The sequence below is a fragment of the Stegostoma tigrinum genome, chromosome 6, assembly GCF_030684315.1.
Source record: "Stegostoma tigrinum isolate sSteTig4 chromosome 6, sSteTig4.hap1, whole genome shotgun sequence".
Classification (NCBI taxonomy): Eukaryota; Metazoa; Chordata; class Chondrichthyes; order Orectolobiformes; family Stegostomatidae; genus Stegostoma; species Stegostoma tigrinum.
In genome coordinates, this window is record NC_081359.1 from 62,942,464 (window position 1) to 62,968,715 (window position 26,252).

A 26,252-nucleotide genomic window follows, 5' to 3' on the forward strand; every position below is an offset into this window, starting at 1 on the left:
TTCAAGATACACCTTCTGCTGTTTGCTGTATGCTCCTTCCTTCATTGTAGCTTGCCAAGTCACGACCTGGAACGTTCACATGACAACTACAGAAAAAGAGGACAGGGAACATTACCATCATCCTCTCTTCGAATCAAATAAAGTAGCAACTTAATACACTTTTTAGTTTAAAATAAGATTGAGAACTGAAACGCCTTTCAGAAAGGAACTGCACACTGACCAAATAAGCAAAAATAAGATTTATGCTATGAAGGTTATACGTAATTTTCATGTATCATGCTAAATAAATTAATGTATTGATAAATGACTCACCATTTTAAAGGCAACAGACATTTTCAGAGATCCTGTAGTTAGAGAAAGAGGGACAAATTAAGCATAATTATTAAAGTATATTGTACTTTTTTTCTTAGAATCTACTCAAGGTCAATGTAAAAAAAATCATTTGGTCTAAGTTGGAGTACTATTCTTAGATAACAGTAAATTTGTCTTTATAAGTAGCAGGGGTTAGTACCGAGAAATTCAGGGGAAAATGCCTTGCATAATATTTTTTAGAAAGCGTCGAGTTTTATTACCTTGGATCTCGTAACATCTGGCCTGTAGTTCTTTTTGTTCCACTGTTGGTTTATCTACATGTATCTCCATGTAGCTCATAGCAATTAGCATTCTTTTCAGTCCTGGGGGTTGATCAAGAGAAATCAGTGATTTTAAAACTCCGTACTGGCAAAGTACAAAGCAGTACACAGCTGGGACTGAATTTTGAAAGCGCTGACACCTTCTAATCGGTTATTCAATGCTGAAAGGATAACGGTTCTCGTTAACCCTGTGGAGTACTCACTGATAGCTGACGGGTTGCTGATGCAGATGAGGGGCCCTTTACCTACCTTAGAGCGAAATGTTGAATCATTTTGGAGCTTTGTGAAGAAGATTAAAGATAAAATTTCATCCATCAGGTAGGAGGAACTGTTAATAGGCCTATTTAAAGGACATCCTTTCAAAGAAAATCATAGCTGCAAGATTATGATTTTTTTTGTTTCAAAGAATCGATAGGAAATTGTAAAACCATAGTGTCTCATTTTGGAGTCTGATTGTATATACCAGTTAACAACTGACTGATCAATGACCATCTACCCTCTTGATCTCAGTTTGGCCTTTACTTGTAAAGAAGGGGTCAGGAGGCTGACAGTAGCATTGACAAAACTCTAAGGGGCCATTTTATGCATGGTTTTTGATTAACATACCAATGGTTGCAATATCTTGTTTTAATATAGATGGAACATGAAAGAAGTTAGAAATAATGTTAGATGCCCCCGTTTGAATCAGTTCTCTATTTAATCTGGTGTTTATCCAGGCCATAAACTGAAAGCTAATAATTTTGGTGAGGCCTGAAATAAAGCCTGAAGCTTGAATTCCTGCCATTAGCCCTTGATGATGAATAGGGCTAATGAATACAAGTAAGTGGTTGGAATCTGTGACCAGCTGCATCAAGGCAGGTAATACAGCTCCGATTTAATTGGGAGCAGGTATTGGTGGGCTGTATTACTTTAATTGGTAAGGAGGATTTCTAAATGGAAAGGACAAAGTATAATGGCCAAATTGTGCTGTACAATAGCACTTAGGCTGGGATTGTATGCATTCGTTAATCTGCTGAGGAATGAGGCAATTCTGAACAATTTTCTCAGTGAAACCAACTCCAGAAAGCTTGTCCCTTTTGTTCTCCCTTGGGAAAATGCAAGATTGAAACAGAAAATACCTCTATGGAGGCAATCATTTGCCACGTGTGGAAAGCGGATACAGCTGTAAACTATGAAAAAGGGATCTTTGTGGCACAATAAAGGATGGAAAGAGAGATAAAGCTAGGGATAAGAGTGGGCCTGTCATTGCTTCAGTGAAAGTATAAAGTGATGACATTTACAGTGACAATTGAAACCATAAAAAGAATTCGGTAAAATTTAGAGACAGAAATTTGATCTTTAAAAGACAGGCTGTGATAATTAAAAGTGGACTTAAACTGTTAAACAAGTCATTAATGAAAGAAGGGTTATAGGATCCTTTTAAAAAGTTAATGATGCAGTTGTCATTAATCTAGGAACTATATTTTCTGTCCAAGTCAACTACATCTCATCATTAGATGCTAGTATAACTATACTCTTAAATAATATGTCGGTTTGTAAATAAGGATGGCCTTTAAATGTCAAATCATTAGTTTCAAGGAATCATTTAAGAAGCTTATATCTTTTAATGTGCTGACATCAGCATTCTTACTTTTTAAAAAAATTTCTTCAAACTGTCAAGTTGTAACTTGAAGGGCAGATTTTCATTGAATTTTTTAAAAAATCATACCATTACATTTTAATTAGTAAATTAATGTTGAAATGAATAGAGAACCTTTTCTTTAAAACAACAAAAGGATTGTAAATGACATTAACCTCAGATATCAGTATCCTGCAATGAATCCTACGCTGTACAGAGAAAGTTTACAATGTATAAAAGGAGAATAATTTTAATTAAATCAGCCATTCTTGAGTCCATTTTTATTATGAAGCGCTAATATTGCTTGAAGTTACAACAAAACTAAAATAGGTTATGACAATTGCTGTTCAAATATTGCAACAATCAAAACAAATGATCTGACAGCACCATCGAATGACGATGGCATGAAACTAATATGCTCCTGTTTCAACATCCGGACGTGTCTCCTCAGAGATGACTCACACACACTAAGAGGCCCAAGGCACATTAGAATTGGTCCTTGAACCTCATCTGCATAGTTGCTTGTGGACAAGCCATTACACACCAAAATTAATCAGCTTTGCATTGACTTTACACACCAATTTCAACCCTGATGCATCTTTCAAAAAAAAGTAAATCCACATCTCACCCACTATTCTTTGATGTTTTTAAGCAAGGTTTCTGATCATTGCCCCCACCCCCCACTATGATGAAACTGTTGCCACATGATGTTTTGCGAACTCCCAGTGGACTTGGACAAGGCAAACATTTTACTTACAATTGTACTTGTGACATGGTCTGAGGTGACCTCAGTTGATTAGCTTCAAAGTTTGGGCGAAGGTTGACCATATTCCTTTTGGGTACATTGTAATAGCATTTGTAATAATCAATATTATGATTCAATAGACTTCATTGTCTGTCCTTACCCTGTGATAATGCAGGTTGGAAATCTAAAAGGGTTCCACATCTTGAAGCCTACAAGCAAACAATTTGGGAAAAGAATCAGAAAAAGGAGTGCAGAGCGACTGTTGCAACAGCTTTCCCAGGATCCCCAGGTGGGTTTCATGTGTTGGAAAATGAGGAAAGGTGAGATGGATACCTCTGCTAATGGCTGAGTTCACTTTTTCAAAACAACACGGTCTGAAGTATAACAGAGTACTGGTGTGTTAAATAGAGATACAAAAGTTTTGAGTCGTTTTTTAAGATCAAAATGGCAGATTGCATGATTCAAGCCTAGTTTATTTTTCCCATGTACCCCAGTATTAAATCATTTGGCTATTATTTACCCTTAATAATGAGTATTATATTGTACTAAATAACATTACATTTTCCTTCTGAAACATATATGTTTTAAAATTATGTTAAGAAAATAGTTAATTTACATTCACACGGAGTAGTCATTTGTTTCCCTTTTGTGTGTGGTTTGATCTTATTCTTTGGTTTTTGTGTAAATGCTAACCTTTTAAAGCCTTTGAAACGATAAGAATTGTACCAAATCTTGAAAATGATATCGTGATGGTGCTCAAACAGTTCCGTACACACAGATAATGCTTGTTTAAAACGTCATGTGTTTGTATGTCATTTTAGATTGGCTTGCAATCTGTGGATTAATTACTAACCAGTACATTAGCTTCCTTTATAAAAAAAATCCAGTTAAGGTTTTAAAAATTAAAAACAGATATTATCGGATTCTGACGAAAGGTCATTGACCTGAAAAATTAACCTCCCTTACTTGCTGCACAGATGCTGTGCAACCTACTGAGTGTGTGCAGCATTTTCTGTTCAACCTTTTTTTAAACCGTTAATCTCGTGGGCTGCCATAATAAAGTTGCTGTTGCACTGCAGCTTTAGCTTTTCAACAGCTTGTGTAATATAGGTACTCAAGTATAGGGTCCCACACTGTTTGCCCTTCACATCTATTGCAGTATCATAGCAATCTGGTGCAAAGCCAAATTTTAAAAAGTGTTCAAAAGGAAACGGCTCCCAACTAATATTCGTAAAAGATGCATCTGGTCATCTTTTGAAAGCGTTCCCAGTTTTTAACATGGAGAGAGCTACCTACTCAATTTCATATATTTAATGTGTTTCTTCATTTTGTGATTGACACTTTAAGATTAAATATAAGAGATCATGTTTTCATTCAGGTTAGTAGGCACTAACACTTAATGGTAACTCTGTTTAAAATATTGTTTGCTGTCTTTTGGTTTTGTTGAAATACTTGTGCAGTTGAGTCACAAAATGACAGTCAAACCGATGATGCAGAATAGCCATCCAATTAGGAGAATCCAACATTTTATGTCATTACTGTAATGCAGCAGATGAATGTGACATCTTTTTGCTCCTAAAATACTTGCTACTTGCCGTATGGAATTTTCCACCGACCAAATAATTTCGTATTTCCAGGATAAGTGTCATGATTCTTTTTACCAGCTAAAACTATGCAATAAAACCTCAGTCCCTCATTTTTCCTTTTGAATACCAACTGAGCTTTACTGACTAGACATTTGTAATTATCCTGGTTTACAACTCTGTTGTATTATCTTACCTAGGTTAACAAAAACTGTCTGCCAGATGCCAGAAAACAGATGATCATTGGCTAATGTGAAGGGAATTGGATCAGTGATAAATCTGGATGTGCTAAAGAGTTAATTATTGTTGTAGCTGAATTTGCGTGACCAACTAGACAATGGTCTTGGAAATTAAAATAATCCGTAGAGAGCTAAATTTGATAGTGTTACTGGGGTTTGATATCAGTGAGGACTGGAAGTTCTTTTTTGGGCCGGATTTCATGTTTGGTGGTGTGAAAGAGGGGTTGGGAAACTTCCCAATGCCATGATTTCACCTGTATCCTGGCAGTACTACTGCAGTCAATCTTACTGTGTACCTGAGCCAATCCAGCTTTAGTGGTACAACCCCTCACTGCCTGTGCCTAATAGGTTGTGTCCATTGGGAAACCTTTTGAAGACAGCTGCCCTTGTGAAATGGGCATCAATGGCAATGTGAATCCAATGTTTAGCAGCCAACAGAGAGACACCACTTGGGTCAGTGGCAGAGCCCCAAAAAGAAACTGATTATCACCCATGAGCTTCAGTGCTAGCCGCAGAGACCTTTTGAGTATGTAAGGTGAAAGGAAGTATGTTATCGTCATTCTGTATAGTTTCAGTCTGCTCCTGCAATAATGGTCAGATTTTTCCAGCAAGGTAAGCCGGTTTCATTAGACCCTTGCCTTCTGGATACTTTCAGGACTCGTCCATAACTTTAGCTTATGAGGTTATTCTTCTTCCTGCTCAGGGACCCCATTTCAGGCTGCCCAATGTCGTTGCACTGCCTCAATTGCAACAAATTGCAAGTGAGCTGCACTATTTGATGGCAGAATTCCTTCTTTGGGATAGCAAACTTGCCTGAATGCCCCATTGGTGCCAGATAGTGGAGCAATCCCCAAGTTGCCACAAAGGTCACCTCTACCTCTTCTCGCCCTCTCCAATGCATCCCTGTTTTCAAGCTCACTTTCCTGAAGATGTCTGCCTAATTGGACGCTACTTAGAACTTTCCTTCCTTAAGAATGGAGTTCCATTCCTTTCTGAACTGCAAGATGCTGGTTTACATGGCCTTCAAAACTTTGCTGACATTGTGAAAATCTTAAAAATTACTGATTCAGCACCCCAGTGCCTTGGCGGTGACAACACAATTTCTTGTGTTGTCTGCAAGCTCCTAACTTACTTGCTTTCCCACACCAGTGGAACTTGGCAGTGCCAGAAATGGGGACAGGAATTCCAGATCTATTCTCTAGCTACCACTTAATTTCCTCACTAAATCTAAGTCCACCCTTGCTGAGCTAAGTAGAAGGCAGGCTGGTTTTGAGATTGGTATTTAAAGCACACAGGTATAGGTGTTGACTGAGTTGTTCAAATCCTCAATTTTCAACTTTGGCAAAAAAACAAAACAGAACATTGCAATTTGGCCAGCTGTTCATCAGCTTGAAGGGCTGAATAGCCTACTCCTGCACCTATTTCTGTGCTTCTATGCCTTTTCATCTGTGCAATTGCCCTTTCCATTGACCTCTATTTGCTACTGCCAACTTTATACCACTGCTAAAGTGGTGTTTCGTCCCCATTGGCTCATGTGCTTTTGCAGGAATGCAGGGATGTGTAGGAGATATGTTGTTTCTTTGTCAGTTATCTTTAAATTTTCAGAGGAATTTTAAATGAAGAAATTGGGAGATCAAAAAGGCTCAAGTACAATCCATTGTAATATGGATTGTTCATGGTCTATGGCTGCAAAGAAAGACAATAGCTTAGTGGTATTAATCCAGCAACCCAGGTAATACTTTAAAGTCTCCCCCTCCCCCACTGCACCCCAAAACCAGCCCAGCTCCGCCCCGCCTCCCTAACCTGTTCTTCCTCTCACCTATCCCCTCCTCCCACCTCAAGCCGCACCTCCATTTCCCAACTACCAACCTCATCCCACCTCCTTGACCTGTCTGTCCTCCCCGGACTGACCTATCCCCTCCCCACCTATACTCTCATCTCCACCTATCTTCTCCTCTATCCATCTTCGGACCACCTCCCCCTCTGTCCCTATTTATTTCAGAACCCTCTCCCCATCCCCCTCGCTGATGAAGGGTCTAGGCCCGAAACGTCAGCTTTTGTGCTCCTGAGATGCTGCTCGGCCTGCTGTGTTCATCCAGCTACACACTTTGTTATCTAATACTCTGAGGACCTGGGTTCAAAGCTCACCATTTGGCTGAAGGGGGAACTTGAAATCAGTTTTTTAAAAAAACCCTGAAATTGAGAGACTCGTGATGGTGTGAATCCATTGTTGATCATCAGAAAACCCATCTGGTTCACTGATATCCTTTAGGAAAAGGAAACTGCCGTCCTTACCTGGTCTGGCCTACATGTAACTACAGACCCACAGCAATGTGGTTGACATTTACCTGCCCTCTGGGCTTTTAGGGATGGGCATTAAGTGACGGCCTAGCCTGTGATGCGCCCTTATCTTGTTCATTTAAAATAAGCTCCAACGGTGTTTTGTGTTCTGTAATAAATTTTGTCTATCAGTTTATTTAGTTGCACAGAGAAAGGACTACGGTGAAAATCATTTTTTTTCTCATACTTCCAGCGTGAGCAGTTTATTGCTCAGGAACTTCCAGTCTTTGGCTACACAATGACTGAAGAAAAATAGAAGAAACCAGAAAACAGTTGACCTGATGAGTTGTATTCAGTTATTAATACCAGCAGAATAACTCAGCATGACTCGAAAACTAATGACAGTAAATTACCTATCGAGGCAACTGTTTCCTGCTGCTGTTGGCAAATAGGACTTAAAAGTGGAGCTTCCTGATCAAATTTAACATTTTCTATTTTTGTTGAATAATCACACTGCACTGTATTAGTGGAGCTGAAGAATAGTATTGTATATGAACACTTCATCATAAATCATGTATCTTGAGAAGAGGGAGCAGTGTACTTCAGTGTAAGTTGGCTCCCATGTATAATATTAAAAAAAACCCATTGAAATGTAGGCTGGGTCAGAACAGGTAGGAAGAAAGTGCAGGAATTGCTCAGGGGAAGATACTAGAGAAAGACAAGTTATCATTCATAGAATCCCTGCACTGTGGAAACAGGCCCTTCGGCTCAACAAGTCCACATTGACCCTTGGAGCATCTCGCCCAGACCCATCCCCCGATAACCCATCTAATGTACACATCCCTGAATACTATGGTCAATTTAACGGCCAATCCACCTAGCCTGCACATCTTTGGACTGTGGGAGGAAACCTGAGCACCTGGAGGAAACCCACGCAGACAAGGGGAGAATGTGCAAACTCCACACAGACAGTGGAATTGAACCCGGTTCCCTGGCACTGTGAGGCTGCAGTGATAACCACTGAGCCACCGTTCCACCCTGGAATTTTCCTCTGGTACAGACAGGTTATGCCAATTTACTCGCAACGCTCTGCCTGTGAGCTACTTTCGTGAAGTCCAAATTGACGCAGTGTCAGTTTTTCAAGTTTTCTTTATTCATTCATGGGCTAGACCAGCATTTATTGCCCTTCCCTAATTACCCAGAGATTCAGTTAAGAGTCACATGTAGGCCAGCCCAGGCGAGGGTGGAGGGTTTCTTTCCCGAAAGGACATCAATGAAACAGATGGGTTTGTTTTATTCTGACAATCAACAATGGTTTCGAGATGTTTTTTATTGAATTCGAATTCCACCATCTGCTGTGGTGGGATTCGAACCCAGGCACCCAGAACATTAACAATCCGGTGTTAGCAACACTAGGTCATCACCTCCCCTTAAGGTAACGAGGGCCACTTTTCTGTGGTGACATTAATTTTCCAGTTGGCAGGCGAACCCCATGCTGTAACCAAAGCACAACCAGAGGCAGGAAGTGGTCTCCCAATGTGGGATGGGGCTGGAGGAGGTTAATGTCCTGCTGAGGACCCCTCCCCAGCCCAACCACTGCTGTAGCTGTGGCCATCCTCTGTGTGTGTGTGTGTAGGGGGGGGGGGTGATGAGGTGCGTTGGTGTGGTGTTGTGGTCGTCCATGTTCACATATTAGCAACTATGGCCACTTTCTAAATATTCCTTTTAAACGTGATCCGTCGAGGGAGCCTGCACACGTCTGTGTCTCGCTCTCGCTCTCATATCGTGAATGGAGGGGCTGCTGATGTAACATAATTTGAGAGGACCCCCCTATTGCCCCTCCAGCTTTGGGAGCCCTCTTTAACCACACAGCAACACCTCATCTTGGCACTGGTTGGAAAACTCACCAATAACGATGTTGGGTGAATATTCCTGACAGAATGGTTGGATCCATCTTTGATCTAGGAATTTTGAAGAAAGTAAAAAAGTGTGCTGAGTCGCCTGAAGATTTGCGGGTCTACGTGTAAGCATGTAGGTGTTGCTCGCAAATTGAACAGAAGGTGAACATCAACAACATATTGTTTTGAACCAGATGTTGCTGGTAGTCAAAGTCCAGTAAATTGTTTTCTGACTCAAACCATCTCCAACCTGCTTATTTCTGGTCATAACTGAAGATGGAAGTTAGCCAAGCAACCAGCTACAAGAAAGAGGGATGCAGTTTGAAAATGATAATGAGACTGTTGAAATTTAACAGTGCAGTGAGGTTTCCAAATGTCATCTTATCTAACTCCTGGACCCAGGTGACTGCTTGTGAAGCTTTGGTGGTATAAACCCAGAAGCAATCTCCCACCCACACCCCCTCCAACACACTCTCACTTGCGCGCTCACACTCACTCACTCACTCACGCATGCATACTCACTCACTGAATCGCTCACTCGCGCACACACACTCACTCACTGACAGACATACACACTCACACACTGGTAGGCATAGACGCTCGCTGGCAGGCATACACACATCCCACGTGAGTTGGTTATTGACTCCAGGAAGTGGAATGGAGGACACACCCCTATCTGTATCAATGGTGCTGAGGTGAAGGTGATTGAGAGCTTCAAGTTGCTCAGACTAAATATGACCAACAATCTGTCTTAATCCATCCACATCAATGCTCCAGTCAAGAAAACACACCAATGCCTCTGCTTCCTCAGAATGCTAAGGAAATTTGACACGTCCACAATGGCTGTTACTGATTGATTGCGATGCACCATAAAAAACATTCTATCTGGATGCAGCACAGCTTGGTATGGCAACTGCTGTGTCTAAGACCACAATCGCACAGAGTTGTGAATGCAGCCCAGTCCGTTGTGAAAACCAGCCTTCTTTCCATTGACTCCGTTTAAATTTCTTGCTGCCTTGTGAAAGCAGCCAACAGAATCAAAGACCCCTCCCACCCCAGTTATACTCTCTTCCACCCTCCCTCTTTTGGGCTGAAAATACAAAAGCTTGAAAACTCGTACCAACAGATTGAAGAACAGTTTCTTCCCCGTTGTTATCCGACTTATGAATGGACAGCTCATATATTAGAGTTGATTTTTCTCTGCACCTTCTTGGTAACTGGAACACTCTATTCTGCATCCTTTTCTATTACCTGAATGTACACGTGGAAGATATGATTTGTTTGAACAGCAAACAAAATAATACTCTTCACTGTATTCAGTATATGTGACAATAATAAATCAAATCAAATCAAATCACCTCACACGTATCCAACGTGCCTGAAGCTTTTCCACTTCTGTCCACTTTCTTTGTCTCTGCCCCCCCCCTCCCCGCCTTCTTACTTTTGCCCATTTTGTTTTTATTTTTAGTTTTTCTCCCTTTAAAGCCTTCTATGCGATTTGGTGGAATTGGCACAGCAGTGAGAGTGGGCTGTGAATGGAAAGGTGGCAGCCTCACGCCAGGACGAGTTGGCAGAGCAATTGGAGGCAGCAGCCTTCCTGGCCTCCTTTCTGTGATCGGGGTGGGGAGGTGGTGGGCTGGTGGTGGCAGCATGGCAGCGAGAATGGGCCGTTGTAGCGGTGGCGGTCATGGTTCCTCCCAGCAGTCAAAGGGCAGCAGCAGTATGACATCGGTAGCGAGAACTGACCTTTTGTGTAATGATGGCAGCCTCTTGATGGTCCCAGATTTTGGATGCAGCGGTGTCTGAGGCAACAGCGATATTGTTCCTCGCCCTGATCAGAGGGGGCAGTGACATTGCCACTGGCAGCAAGAATGCAGCTCCTTCTGGTAAATGATACATGAGTCACAGGCTGACCTAGGCTCCAGGCTGTGGCTAGGCCCGGGCACCTGCATCAGTGGCTAAACATTCCAAACACCTTTATGGAAATAATACCTTACTTTTTTTAAGGTCTGGACACTTCTTTTTCTTTTGGCAGTTTTTAAAAAGCTTTTGCTGTTTTTAAAATTCTGGTTTTGTAACCAAGATGGGACCGCGAATGGCAATGTACACTTTCTCCTTCTGTATTCCTATACTTGAGTTCGTGTGACCATAAAATATAGTTCTAACACCCCCACACCCCATTACCAAGGACTTCCTCTTCCACCATACAATCAACCATGCCCCAATAATATCTGGTATTCAGGCTTCACCTACACCAATTATCATCAAGTCCAAATTTCCACACACCACCACTGAGCCTGGTCACACTCAGGCCTGAACCACTATCCACCACCATTATCAAGCCCTGATCCCACTGACCCCAACCCCTCCACTACTTCTGCAGAGCCCCAGTCCACACTACTCTTTGCACCACTCTGACCCGGCCCCCAACCTTCTGCCTAAACCAGGCCTCAAGCCTATTCTTTACTTGGCAACCACCCCCCTTCCAAATCACTGTGTCTTTCTTTTCCAATCCCCACCCTCACTGAAACAACCTAGCCCAGCCACACCCAAGACCTCCGAACAACCGCACAGCCTTGATGTCCCCCCTCAGCCCAACATCAGACCTGGATCACATGTCTGACTTTACAGCCTCTATTCAGGCTCAAAATCTGCTCCAAAGGATTGGTAGGCCTCACGATCATCAACCCATCCCCCTCCTCTCTGGGTCAACCTGTCCCCCCCGAGGGACATGTTAATCCTATGGCCAGTGGGGAAATTCATAATTGTAGGTTTTCTCCCACACTTGACCTACTAACCCAATTGCTCCCTATGGTCAGGTCAATAATAACTTTGCCTGTTGTCTCTTTGCCTTTGCAAATATTCTGTCTCAATCCTTTTTTTGCCACTGCAATTAATTCGAAGAAGTGAGAGTTGGGGCACGGGAGGTTGAAGCAAAGAGTTAAAACCATCAAGCCTTTTCAGAGATGTGAATGTTTTCTAAGTTATTAAATGTTTTGCCTTAGTGCGAGGTCACTCTTCTCCCACAAAGAGAGAGTGAACTGCTTTTCATAGTCTAGCCAAGGCTGTGATAAAGATATTGCTTTAATTGATGTGCAGGGAAGGTGGACATCGCTGAGAACACCAGCATTTAGTTCTCATCCTCATTGTCTTTGATAATGTCATAATGAGCTGCATGGCAGAGGCACACCCGTTGTTCGGCTCCAGCGGAAGCTCAGGAATATTTACTCGGTGACATTGAAGGAACAGCAATATAGTTTCAAGTCAGGGTGTTCAGAAGCTTGGAGAGAAATTTGCAGGTGATAGTGGTGTTCCTATGTGTCTGCTGCTCTTGTCATTCTGGGTCATCGAGATTGGTTTAGAAAATGCTGACAAAGAATCCTTAGTCAGTTCCTGCAGCCTGTTTTGTAATGAGACATTATAAGGCTGAGTGAGAAAATAAAACACTTTGTTAGGCTTGTAGATCACATATCCAATAATTTTGTAATAACCCTTATGCTCAACAGGACATGTTATAATGTTAATTAGATTTTTGGAGTGCTGGGAGTAGGAGCTGGAAGTTAGGTTCAAGCAGAGCAAACATGACATGACATTCACATTGTAGCAGACACCATTACTTGGCAAGAAGTTCAAATAAATTTACAAATGGATACGGATAGGATAGGTGAATGGGCCAAAATTTGTCAGATGAAGTTTAACATGGATAAGTGTGAGGTTGGAAGAATAGAAAGGTTACGTATCTGAATTCAGAGTACATGAATCACTGAAAAGTAGTATGCAGGTACAGCAGGTAATAAGGAAGGCAAATGACATTTTGACATTTATTTCTAAAGGAGTGGAGTACAAAGGTAGGGAAGTGTTGCTACAACTGTGCAAGGCATTAGTGAGACTGTACATGGAGTACTGCGTACAATTTTTGTTCCCTAACTTGAAGAGGGTTGTATCGTACTGGAGGCAGTTCAGAGGAGGTTCTATAGATTGAATCCAGACATGTGAGGGATTTGGGTTCTGAAGAGAGATTGAGCAGTTTAGGCCAATATTCTTGGAGTTTAGAAGAATGAGAGGAACTCTAATTCGAGTATATATGATCCTGAAGGGCATTCATGAAGCATACATGGAGCACGTGTTTCCTCTAGTTGGGAAATCAAGAATGAGAGGCCATAGTTTTAGGCTAACGGGAAGCAGATTTCAACAGATGGGAAATTACTTCTCTCAAAGGGTCATGAATCTGTGGAATTCACTACTCCAGTGTGTGGGGTATGCTCTGATATTGAGTGTATTTAAGGAGGAAATAGAGAGGTTTCTAATAAACAATGGGTAGAAGAAAAATGGCCAGAGGTCAGGAAAGTGGATTTGAGGCCGAGCTGAGATCAGTCATGAGTTTAGCAACAAATGGCCGAATTGCTTTCTCCTGCTGCTGATAGTTATGTTCGTATGCACACATTATGTTTGGTCCTTGAGGACTGTATGAGAGAAATGTTCAAGTATCGACTTCAGATTCTGCACAGTGGATAATGGTGTAATCAAAATGTTTCAAGGTGGTGTGTCTTTCTAATTTGCTAGATACATTTGTGTGTTTATTCTAAACATTGAGGTCCCATTTGGTTTTCACATGCACAATAATTTTCAGAATGCTTAGTTTCTAATTCAGTTGTAATTTGCAAACAGTGGGTCAGCCTGAGTGCTGAGAAGTGCATTCCGTTTGTAGTTGTGGAAGAATTAGGAAGAAGCAAGATTGATTTGTAGCGCCCACAGGAACAATCTCAGCCTGGATATTAATAGGGCAAGGCTACATAGGCAAGGTGAGGGATAAAACCAGGGATACTGAGTCTAGGAGCATGCTGCAAGAACAGGCAAATTTAATCCTTGACCTGGCTTTATAGAGAGTGGATAGGGGCCCAGTGTCCTGGCCTTGAGCCCAGTGGAGATGATCACTTGTGGATTGGGTACAGGGAGGGATCTGATACCAGAGGTCGTTTGTGATTAGGGTGGGGTGTTCTGTGATTAAGCACTTGTACTCTTCTGCCCCACCAACAGCATCATAATACATTTACTGGTACAATTCCAGTATGTAAAAGGCATCTGGATGCGTGCATGAACAGGAAGAGTTGAGAGGGATCTGGGCCAAATGCTGGTAAATGATACTAGATTAATTTAGGATATCTGGTCGGCATCGATGAGTTGGACTGAAGCGTCTGCTTCCATGCTGTACTTTTCTATGACTCCGAGAGGCTGTGTAGGCTGGGACTGTTTTCACTGGAGCATAGGAGGTTGACGGACGATTATATAGAGGTTCATAAAATCATGAGTGGCATTAGATAAGATGAATTGCAAAGGTCTTTTCCTTAGAGAGGAGCAGTTCAAAACTGGAGAGCATGTCTTTAAGGTGAGAGGAGAAGGATTTAAAAAAGGTACCTCTGAGGGACAGCTTTTTTGCCCAAAGTGTGGTAGACAGTTACCACATTTAAAAGACATTTAGTCAACTGCATGATTAGGAAAGGTTTAGAGGAATATGGGCCATTTGTAGGCAAATTAGACCAGTTTAGTTTGGCAAATTTTATTGGCATCGATGAGTTGGACTGTAGAGTCCGTTTCCCTGCTGTATAACTCTATGACTGTAACTCTAAACACCCTCCAAAAGCATCTCAACAAAACTTGGACTAGCCAAATAAAAAAAGTAAGATTTAGCTGTCTGACTCTAGCTTCCCTATTGCCAGGGATTATTTCTTCAGGACTGTGATTGGGTCCTGATGCAGTCCGAGATTCCCCATCCACTGAAGAGCCAGATCATGCAACCCATTCCATTGCAAGGCATTTCGGGATGGCCAATAAATATTGCTGACCCAAAGATGCCCACCTCTGAAGAAAAAGTAATTTTACAAATTGCCCACAAATAAATGATCTATTACATAGCATCAGGTCAAAATAAACTGTCAAAAAATCATTCCTGTCGCTCTAAGATCATTTAAACAGTTGCTAGTTTTCCATGTTCATTTGGGTACAGTCAGAACTTATGCACAATACAGCTGCTGTACATTCTGCCCGTGTGTTGTTTGTGCATTGATCAGTTAGAAACTTAATGCTATACCCATTACAAAATAGTCAGGAAGCCAGCAAAAGCAAAAATATACATTTGGGAATAATTAATAAAAAAGTAGAACAAGGATTGTTTTCAAGGCATTTTTTTTGTTGAAACACAAATAGTAATATAATAGCCTAACAGATATTTGGTTCTGGGGCTTTTTGATTATTTAAACCAACTTTAGCGGGATATTTTCTGTCATGTCTGGAAAAGTCCTGTACAGTTTTTAAAAATTCAAAACTGTATCAATCAAATTGTTTTTTTCTGTCCTTAAAAGAAAATTCCTGAAGATTGTGAAAAGCCTTCCCTTCAGTTTTTCTCATGATCAGTGTCCATGTTTTTAAAAATTATTTTTTAATGAATTGGCATGCAGAGAAATTTTGAACAGAATTCAAGTTTGGCATGTATTGATGTTTTTCACTCATTCTGTTTGAAATTGGGCAGAAAATTCTTATTTTAATGAACTATGATTCAAAAGAAGTATTGGGTAGCAATCTGTCTTCACAGTAGCTGTTGTAAAATGGATTTCCCCACTTTTTGTAAGTTAATAGAAGAAAGTCACATGGAAAGAAGAAAGGTGTGAAACTCAATTTCTACAAAGAAATTTATGGAATGGGAAGTAAAAGACCTGCTGGGATAGACCTCTCTGCCTGCCAACTCAGCTTGTTCACACTGAAATGTAAATAAGTGTTGAAATCCCATTGTGCCTTTCCATAGCTGTTTGCACTTCATGTGACTGGTAAAACCAATAGAGAAATAAAGATGACAACATTTTCACTGCAAGTTGCACTGATTCCCATCAGGTTTCAGTGATGAATCAGTGCTAACATTGCTTTAGATCTGTTAAAAACTGAAGTTAGTCAGAATGTACGATAATAAACAAGTCTAATTGACACCACAATCCCTCTTTGGTTTCTACTACTTGAATGATTTTTCTGCCTGAAAATTTCTATAAATAAACTATCATTTGAACTTGAGATGGCCTTAGAGGTTAAGTAAAATGTTTCTTTACTATAATGTTCATAATCTATTTGCGGTTGATGCAAATATGAAAGTCTGACATTAGAAACATTGATTTAGAAAAAATAAAGAAAAACAGTCATTTCCGATTATATTCCAACGGGTTGACTTTTAACATGCTTTTTCAGAGAGGTAAATCCATTTGATATAGACTCACTGTATGGTGAAACTTATCAGTATATTTTTGCATAGGAATCTCAGTAGCATATTAACTGGCCCAGTATGGCAGCAAAACCAGAACCTTTGGAAGTAATTTGACTTTACTTCAGAGGTAGAATGATACCATATGCCATAGAGGAATGCATCCTTCTCATAATTTAAATATTTTCATGAGTAGTTATATTGCCATGATAGAAATACCTTAAAAGAATTTTGAATAGTCTTGAATGGCCTTTCAAATATGTAGATGAGAGCAATGGGCAAATTTTTCAAAAGTTTTCTGTTCTATTTTATTTCTATGTTTGACACTATCATTCATTTTCAAGACATTGCAGTAGCTTAATTCTATAAAAGAGGCTCATTCACCTGAATTTTAACTATTCCGTTGGTAACAATAAACATCTTGAATGTCCTGTCTATGACCAGCAGTGATCCTATAATCATTGATATTCGTTCTACAACTTCAACAAGAACCTCTCTGTAATGCAAAAAGGGCAGTCAGGCTCCCATAGTTATGACACTTTTAGACGGCTCCATTCCTCCCTATCTACTTGGATTCCGGTTTAAACTCAGGTTCCGATGAAGGTAATGGTGGCATTGACTGAGGCTTTCAGTTTAATTCAATCTGTGCTTGGATTTCATGGGCTAAAGTTTTGCTTTCTGATCAAGCAGCAACCTGATTCAGGAGGACCAAGTCAGAGGCATGCAAGGACACAATTTTGAATTTTCCTGACAATTCTCTCTTCCGAGCATTTTTATTTGGTTGGGAATAATGTCAGTTTATAACCCAGCGTCCAGTCAAAGTGATATCAGATTTACATTTTAAGTCCTAGCAGGAAATGCAGTTTTTTTTTCCCTCTGGTATTTCTCTGCCGGTAATTAGAAACTTTACTGGTAAGTGTATTTTGGCAATCGTATGCACGAACTTCAGTATCTCTAGTTGGCCTCATAGTGGATGGCCAATGGACTGAGATCAACAGGAGTCACCATCACATTTAAGGGGAATGGTAAACTTGTTTGAGTGATCTCGTTATTGCCTTGAAATAAGCTTTTATTCCTTTGTAGTTTCTTCGGTGCTTATTCATTTATTTGAAGAAAATTAAGAGGTGTGATTTGGATGAAAGATTTTATCATTAATTAGCTGTCATTGACTTCAACTTTAAAGAAGTTGGAAAACAAAGAGATTCTTTCAAAAGGGATTTTCAAAATCTCCTTTTTGTTTTAGTTTTGGAAAACATTTCAAAGACTTGCCACACCTGTCAACGGTTCTGCTTACAGTAATACTGTAAGGTGGGGATTGAGGACGAATGAGAACCTAGAGAAGATATGACGGAGCTTGGAGTACAATTTGGACATATGGGACAAGAAGGTTTTTCAGGACATGAGGGAGTATTAAGTGAGCCTGGCAGGCATGGGGAAGTAATGGAGGTAGATGGGAATTTGGTGAGATATGAGGGTTAGAGGGTCTCAAAACACTGAATTGCTCTAAGTCAATATATCAGTAAATAGAGGCATTTGTAACTAGACCCCACCATTCATACGCCTTGAACATGGTCTTATGTCTGTCTTGGGAGACAACATAACCACACCTGTGTCTAAAGGAGACAAAATTATTATGGGGGTAGGAAGACCTACTGAAGACTTGTGTTGCAACACTTGCAATGCCCCTAGCCAAATTATCCTTGTACAACACTGGCATCTACCTGCCAATTATCCAGGTATGTCCGGGGGCCACAAATCAAAATAAGTCCAACTCGGCTATTTACCGCTATGTTTGACCATTCTGAGGAAGGTTCACTAGGCTGGAAACATTGATTCTGGTTTCTCTTCACAGAAACTGCCAAACCTTTTGAGTTTCTCCAGGGATTTCTGTTTCTTTCAGATACCCCTATATTAATCTTCTCTTGATCATGAGACACATTATGAAAGGACTTTTTGACAGTGCTATTAGCAGCAGTTGCTTCACAAGTCAGCAATCTTGTGCACTGATACCTGGCTCCTGTCCTCTTTAAAACTTCAGTCCAAACATGGACAAAAGGAGATGAACTCCAGGAATGAGTTGTGTGTAACTGCCATTGAGTTCAAGGCAATATTTCAAGTGTGATATCAACAAGCCCAAACAAAACTGAAATCAGTGGGAATTGGGGAGAACGCTCTCCTCCTAGATGGAGTCCTACTTGGCACATAGGATAGTTGTGGCTGTTGGTGGTCAGTTAAATCAGTCTTAGGACATCTCTACAGGAGATCCTCAGGGTAGTGTCTTAGGTTCAACCATGTTCAGCTGCTTCATCAATGACCTTCCCTCCATCATAATGTCAGAATTGTGGATGTTTGCTGATGATTGCTCAATGTTCAACACTATTCACGACTCGGATACCGAAGCATTCCATGTTCAAATGTAACAAGATCTGTACAGTATCCAGGCTTGGGCGGATAAGTAGCAAGTGACATTCATGCCAGACAGGCATCAGGCAATCGCCATTCCAACAAGAGAAAATTTCCCCACCAATCCTTGACATTAAATTGCATGATCATCACTTGAATTCCTCACTATCAACATCCTGGTGGTTACTATTGACCCCTAACTGAACTGGACAACCATATAACTAATGTGGCGATTAAAGCACTCCAATATCTGAGAATTCTGTAGCAAGAATCTCATCACCTGACTTCTCCGAGGGTTTCCAGCATGTGCAAGGTGCAGATCTGGAGTCTAGTGGGAAACTTTCCACTTGCCTAGATGAGGCAGCTTCAACAACACTTAAGAGGCTTGGCACCAGGTCAAAGCAGCCCATTTGATTGACATCAATTCACATTCACTGCCTCCACCACTGAAACTGGGTAGGAGCACAGTGAACCATTTCTAAGACCCCCTAAACAGCATCTCCCAAACCCATGACCACTACCATCTAGGAGAACAAGGGAACTAGACAGATGGGAACGGTACCACCTACAGGTTTCCTCCAAGCCACTCACCATCCTGACTTGGAACTAACTTGTTATTTTATATTGTTGCTGGGTTAGAATCCCTCTGACTCCTTTTCTAACAGCACAGTGAATTTATGCTCACCCAAGGGGCTACAGTAATCGAAGGCAGCTCATTGTCACTACCTCAAGTCAATAAAGAATGAGAGATGAATGCTGACTTAGCCAGCGATGCCCACATTATGAATAAAGGAAAAAGATGAGAGGGACTGGACCACGAAGTCAGGAAGTCATGCAACACCCAGTTCTTAATACTGAAGGGAAGGCCTGGCCTCCTATCAAAACCAGCTGACCCAGAATAAATAAACCAGAGCAGCCCCAAAGGATCAGTGATAATGGGAACTGCAGATGCTGGAGAATCCGAGATAATAAAATGTGGAGTTGGATGAACACAGCAGGACAAGCAGCATCTTAGGAGCACAAAAACTGATGTTTCGGGCCTAAACCCTAGGCCCGAAAAGTCAGCTTTTGTGCTCCTAAGATGCTGCTTGGCCTGCTGTGTTCATCCAGCTCCACATTTTATTATCTCAGCCCCATAGGATGGTAGGTTCAATGTTTGGCATAATTCTCACAAGGTACATCACTTTAAACTCAGCACCAATATTTCTAATTCATTCATTGGGTTTGGCCTGTATTAATACAGGAGGGATTTCACAGCCTTATAGAAATTACGGCAATGATAGAAGTCACTCATTCACCATTCATCCAAACCTGCATATGACAAGAATGGAATGCCCAGCATTCATTTAATTGTGTAGACTATCAGGATGTGGTCAATTGTGATTTATCTTGTGAGCGCATTGAATTAAATGAGTTTTAAAGTCCACTGTACTCTTTTCTGTAAACTTCCACCCCCTACCCCAACAAATTCTCCCTTTTTGTATTCCTCTTTTTTGAATACTATTCCAATTCATTTCTAAATTATTGTGTTTTCTCCTCAATAAGTACTATGGCTGCAGCTTTCCGTGTTTTGTGGAGTTTTATGTAAAACCTTATGTTGCTATTCCCAATTTATCAGGGAATAGAGTTCCCAAACCAAGAGACCCCTCTACAGCTGTCCCTTTGTCTGAGTTAATCTGGCTCCCATTCCACTGTTCCTACCTTCCCTTGTCCCCTCAATCCTGTTAACCTCCACCTTGTAGCTGGTACCTCTCCTTGCTGCATTGATCTTGCTTCACTATTTCCACTTGCAGTCACAACAAAGCTGGTTTTCTGTCGGAGGTTATGATCTTTTGAATCAGTGCATGTAGAATCTTTTAAATATTTTTAATGAAGAATTAGATTGATTCTTCAATACCCATGATATGAACGATTAGCATGGATATCCAGGATTGCAAAATTGAGTTTAAAAGCAGATCAGCCATGATTTTATTGAGTGGCAAATCTGAGTGGCTTCATTTTGTTTGTTGCTTATATGTTTATACGTTTGTGAAGCTGCACCCAGCCCTCAGTCAGAGACTGTTGTGTGGAAATAGCTCACGATGTAACAAAATGAGTTGGGATGGGTGCTGAGGTAAGAGGGAGGGGGGATTAGGAGGCAAAGGGTTGTGAAAGGATGTGACCTTTGTAGTTAGAAATTTAAAGAAATCACGAGAGTTGCAAGTTTACTCAATAAAGAGCAAAACTGATTATAGCTGAGGAAATACTTATGTTCTTGAAGTTTTTCATTTTGCAATCATCAATCCATATGTAACCACCTTTCTTCCCTAAATCCAGGTTATTGGCGTGATCAGCTTTGATTTCTGTCTAATAAAAGCCCAAAGAACTGCTGATGCTGTATATCAGGAACAGAAACAAAGTTGCTGGCAAAGCTCAGCAGGTCTGGCAGCATCTGTGGAGGAGAAAACAGAGTTAACATTTTCGGTCTGGTGACCCTTCCTCAGAACTCGTTCTGAGGAAGGGTCACCAGACCAGAAACGTTAAATCTGCTTGTAAATATACATGTCAGTAATGTTGGCAGGACATGAAGACAAAACTGTTAATAAAGCACATAGGTTTCATAAAATGGGGCATAAAGAAGAGGAGTTAGGGATGTTATGATGAACTTATGTAGGACACTTGTTAGACCTGACCTGGCGTTTTGGGTACCAGACCACACTACATTAAGGATATGAATGCGTTGGAGAGAGTGCGGAAGATGTTTACACAAATAATAGCAGAGATGATGCACTTCACTTCTTAGGAAAATTTGGAGAAACTGAGTCTGTTTCCATGGGACAGGAGCAACTAAGAGGAATTTTGATTGAAGTCTCCAAAATCATGAGGGGTCTGGTCAGAGTAGATAGGGGAGAAACTGTTCCCATTCATAAACAAATCAAGAACAAGAGCGTGCAGATTTAAGGTGTTTTGAAGAAGAAGCAATGCAGCATGCTAAAGCGACTATTTCACACATTGAATAGTTAGGGTCAGGAATACGCTGCTGGGAATATCGTGCAGGCTTTCAAGATGGTTATTTAAATAAAAATAAAGTACACTTCTACACGGGGAAAAAAAACTGGACTTCGGTAGTAAGGTAAAATGCTTGGAAAGCTGGTTCGTTAATGAGGGGTGGGTCTTGCCATAAAATTGTGATGTGAACAAACACAAGGAAACTGATGTAATGTACACATACTGCGGGAAGGCTAAGTGGCCCCTTCCCTGAGGAACAAGAGTTAACTAGTTACATTCTGATAACAGTCCTATTATTTTGAAGGTCATTTTATCTGATGCCTTTTTGCATTTGATTTAACACAATGGTGGAATATGAATTTACAGTCTCTGAGTTACCACTATATGATCATAATCACATCACTATCGTATGCTGTGTGCTGCAAATATTATTCTGACATCTTAAAACTTACTAACTTTATAGATGAGCATGCCCTGCGAGTAGAGTCACAGAACTTAAAATGTTCTCTGGCTCCATTTGTTGTTTTGAACATCGCCAGAGGCTGCTCCTATCAAGCGCCCATTTGGGTGTTCAAGAGATATAAATTCATTAATGTCTGAAGGAAAAAGTCATGAAGGTGCCCAATATAATTCATATACAATACTATTTGGACAAAGATGCTTCAAATTAAATGGCTTTTATCTCCTGACTTAAATTGGTAGTGTACGTACATTGTGATATAAACTGTCATTTTAATATAATTTGTTTGTCTGAAGTTAATAGTTAACACATAGGTATTTCTGTAATCGTAATGATTTATTTTAAAACCAGTAGAGAGAGCTACTTAGACAGCACCTATAAGTTTTTGTTTACCTTAGGAGGCTTTATGACTTGGCAAGGTAAGCCATTATGCTTTAAGAACTGTTGGAAATTTATAGACTTATGATTTGTTTTTCAGATTTAAAGGAAACTCTTGTGGCTGAGAGGGATAAACAGTTTACTTTGTGCAGTCCTTGCTTGGAGCCAGTTGTAAAGACAAGAGTCAGAAAATGTAGCAAAGCTATCTTATAATGAGGAGCTAGTGACAGTCCCAAAAGCCGAAGTGTTGGGATAAAACCCTGAAGAGATTACTTGAGGCTGAGTACACTAATGTGTGTAATAGATCCACAAAGAGGCTATCAATATTTCCAGTCTGATAATTAGTCACATTTACCTTAAGACTGTCAAGGTATTGAGAAAGACTTCTATGTCATGTATATATTGTACAAGGGGTTCTTTTGGGTACTGCACAAGGAATTTTTTTTAATTTATAAAGAAATGGTTTGGAATTAATATGATTTACTCATACTCTGTTTGAAACTATTTGAATTGGTTTTATAAGTAAGTTGCTTGGTTTGCTCTAGTTAACCTTCATTTTTTTGGTTAATTAACTTATGTTTTATTTCAGAAACAAAATCTAAAAATTGCATGTTTATATTTCAGTGAGAGGAAACGTTATTAAAACAAAAAAGAAACAAATTATAATCAGTTTGATGTCAGCTGGGATCATAATATTATCCCAAAATTGTGAACCGTTTTGATAATTGAAACCAGTTGTAATTGAACCCATATTTCATAACCTTGGATACTTTTATGGTTGTTTGGTTGAAAGCCATAAGAGTGAGCTTTAATATGAAATATTAAGACTTTATAATTTTCTAAAATATGATCATGATTATTTTTAAGAAATGCTAATTGGAACATTGGTATTTTATAATTTAGATTAACGTTTTTGTATTTACTTTGTATGATGTAGCAATTAGTTTAGCAGTGTAGTTACTGTTCCTTTGTGGAGATGGTATGAACACCTAAAAGTCCAATGCAGTAGGCACCTTCATGAAATTTATTTCATACATCATAAAAACTGGTGTTATATTACATAGATGTGAAGGATGCATCTCAAATCTTAATCCAATTTACGCAAGGTCTCTTTGCATTAGTGTATATTTGAGATACCAAGGCTGATCAGTAATAAAACTTAGATGAGGCTGTTACTTTGGCACCAGAGAGTGATCATAACCTTATTTGAACTTCGGTGAATGGAGCTCCAAATTTCTGTATACCTATGATGACCGCTAGCCTTTAGAATATCTGAAACTGATACTCTGATATCCCATCTCTACGCAGATTTTTTAGCAGATAGGTTTTCTCAAAATAATTATTTATTAAATTCAGAGAGGTACCTGTTTTATTCAAATTATAGTAGTTTTTCTATTGATTAATGGTTATCTGTTCAAGATCTTTCAAAAGTAACGGATAGAAATGCTCTTAATGGCTAAGAATGAACGTGGTTTCAATGGAGTCTTTGGTTCCTTGTGCAACTGTTGCAACACTGCAAGAATTCAGTAGAAGAACCAGATAGTGAAACCATCAAGAGCTAACTGCTCGTGATCCACACTCGGAATTGTTGCAGGAGCTAGTCATGAGCAGAGCCTTCACTTGCCATTTGCTGGTTCAGCAATGTGCAGTGGTTGAAGTCAGACAGGACACTCCAATATTTTCATGTCCTTAAGCCATCAGCGTCATGAGGTCCTGGTGTCTTCAGAAGATGGAATATTTGATGGAAGGAGGTTTAACACTTTGTTCAATGATAGAAGTCAAGGGAAACTGAGCATTTCAAACAGCAAAATCCCCACTTCCTTGACACTCTCCTAATTTCCATTTATTGTTACATTTTTCAGCATTCCAGAGCATTTGAGATAAGTCTATAGTGCCACAGGTCCCTTTGGCAATTTATACATAGTGGGGTCAATGGCAGAAGATGTGGGTGTACATTACCTCAATTTAATAGCCATGTTTACGTCTTTATAGAAGCTGTATAATGGGGTGAATGTCTGTGGAGAATGTTAGCACTTTTGCCAAAATTTTGATAATTGTCGTACTTTTTCTGGGGTCCATGTAGCTCTTCCTCTGAAGTTGCGACGGGTGAGTAAAGGAATCCCTTGCTTCACCTTTTCACCTATTCCTGCATACTTCCACTTGAAGGCTGTTCAAAACCTCTTGCATGCAGAAATTTGGAGCTCTAAAAATCTCATTGAATATCATCGAACACACAGATTTTCAAACAAAAGTTATTTGAAATGGTTCTGTGTCTTCTCTCCATTTTAAAAAAAATTGTAAATGAAGCAAGTACAATTTTTTTTTGCAAAAACTTTTCACCATATATGGATTAAACTGTTAACAAAAATCTTCATTCAGTAGGCAGATAGTTCCCACATTTTTAAGTGATTGACAAGACTGACATATGGAATAGTTCACAAATTCCCAGGTGACTGACAGATGGAAAATAGAAAGGCGTATAAAGTTGCCTGGAGAGCTGAGGACAATTTCATATTCAGTGGTTTTGATCAAAAGCATTCCTGATCTCTCACTAAATTTAGCACCACTGGCAATTAGTAGTTGATTTATTCAGTCATTGTTATTTCTGCTTGAGAAACTGCAATTCAGCTTTAAAAAGACTAATTGATAAAACTGGTGATTTTATGAAAATATTTTCATGTCTTTTTTAATTCACTGATTAAATATGAAGTTTTGTTGTCCGAAATTAGAAGTGCAAGTAAAAAGTGCAATAATTCCCCTTTTTAAAAAGTGTGCCATGCTTTATTCTGTTCCTTAATTCCTAACAGAAAATCGAAAAACTTTTTGCAAGTTTACAATCTTGTAATTAGTTGACTTAAGTCGTAAAACAGCTTTAATCCACTTGTGATGTGAAGCAATGCCTTTATTATTGACTGCTAGGTGAGCTTTGCATCCTTCTGGTGGAAATATGTGACTGTCATTTTCCTTTTATTCAGTCCAGCATTAAGATTTCTATTCCACACCACCACCCCCACCCCCCCCCAACCTCAATTTCCTCCATTTCTTTCCTCAAGATGTTAACACATGGCTGGATGTATTTTCACAGGCCCATCCGGATCGGCTTTGACCTTGCCTAAGGGAGATTCTTCATGTACGCACCGCGGTATTGGGCAGAATTTTGTGCCATCCCCCATAGCAAATGGTTTTTAATCAGGAAAATGATTCACTTCCACCCCACTTACGCCCATGGTGGCAATCTGTGGGGGTTGGTGATTCACCGTGTGGGAAGTGCAACAAACAAGCGCTGGCATATTTGAGTCTAGGCTCCCTTGTTCACAGGCACTCAATACCTGATTGACCTTGCGTAGGAAATGATCCAATGCGAGTGACAAAGCTCTCTTGCTGTCAAATGCTCCCCATCACCTCCCAAATCCTTACGGCCACCTTCCTTTCATCCATCCCTTTCCAATCAGGAGCTTGGATTGTGTTGCACGGCCAGTCGGCCACCACCCTCAGTTTCACTGCGGACCGAAGAAGAACTGCCACCCACTGGCCATTGACAGAAACCTTTGCCTCTAGGTCCTTGATCACAGGGGATGGCCTGTTGCTGGCCTTCCAACTGTTTAGATGACAAAAAATACAGTAGATCTTCTCAGAAGTAAGTGAAAGAGGAAATTTGTTGGCATTCTAGCTGGCAGCTGAGACCTCCTGTCATCTCTAAAAGATTGTGCCAAGTGTTTTTGGCTGAGTGTCAAAATATTGGGGCATCACATTTGAATTTCCTACACAGTTCTGATTTGATATCC

The 26,252-nt window shown here is 40.2% G+C and overlaps 1 protein-coding gene across 1 annotated transcript in view; it reads left to right on the forward strand.

Moving 5' to 3' along the window:
• LOC125453120 (PC3-like endoprotease variant B) overlaps positions 1 to 26,252 on the forward strand; it is a 1,374,573-nt gene that overhangs the window by 198,918 nt on the left and 1,149,403 nt on the right. The window contains exon 3 of the mRNA XM_048532258.1: positions 3,171 to 3,284. Coding sequence (XP_048388215.1) covers positions 3,171 to 3,284 — 114 coding nt within the window. The remainder of the gene's footprint in view (positions 1 to 3,170; positions 3,285 to 26,252) is intronic.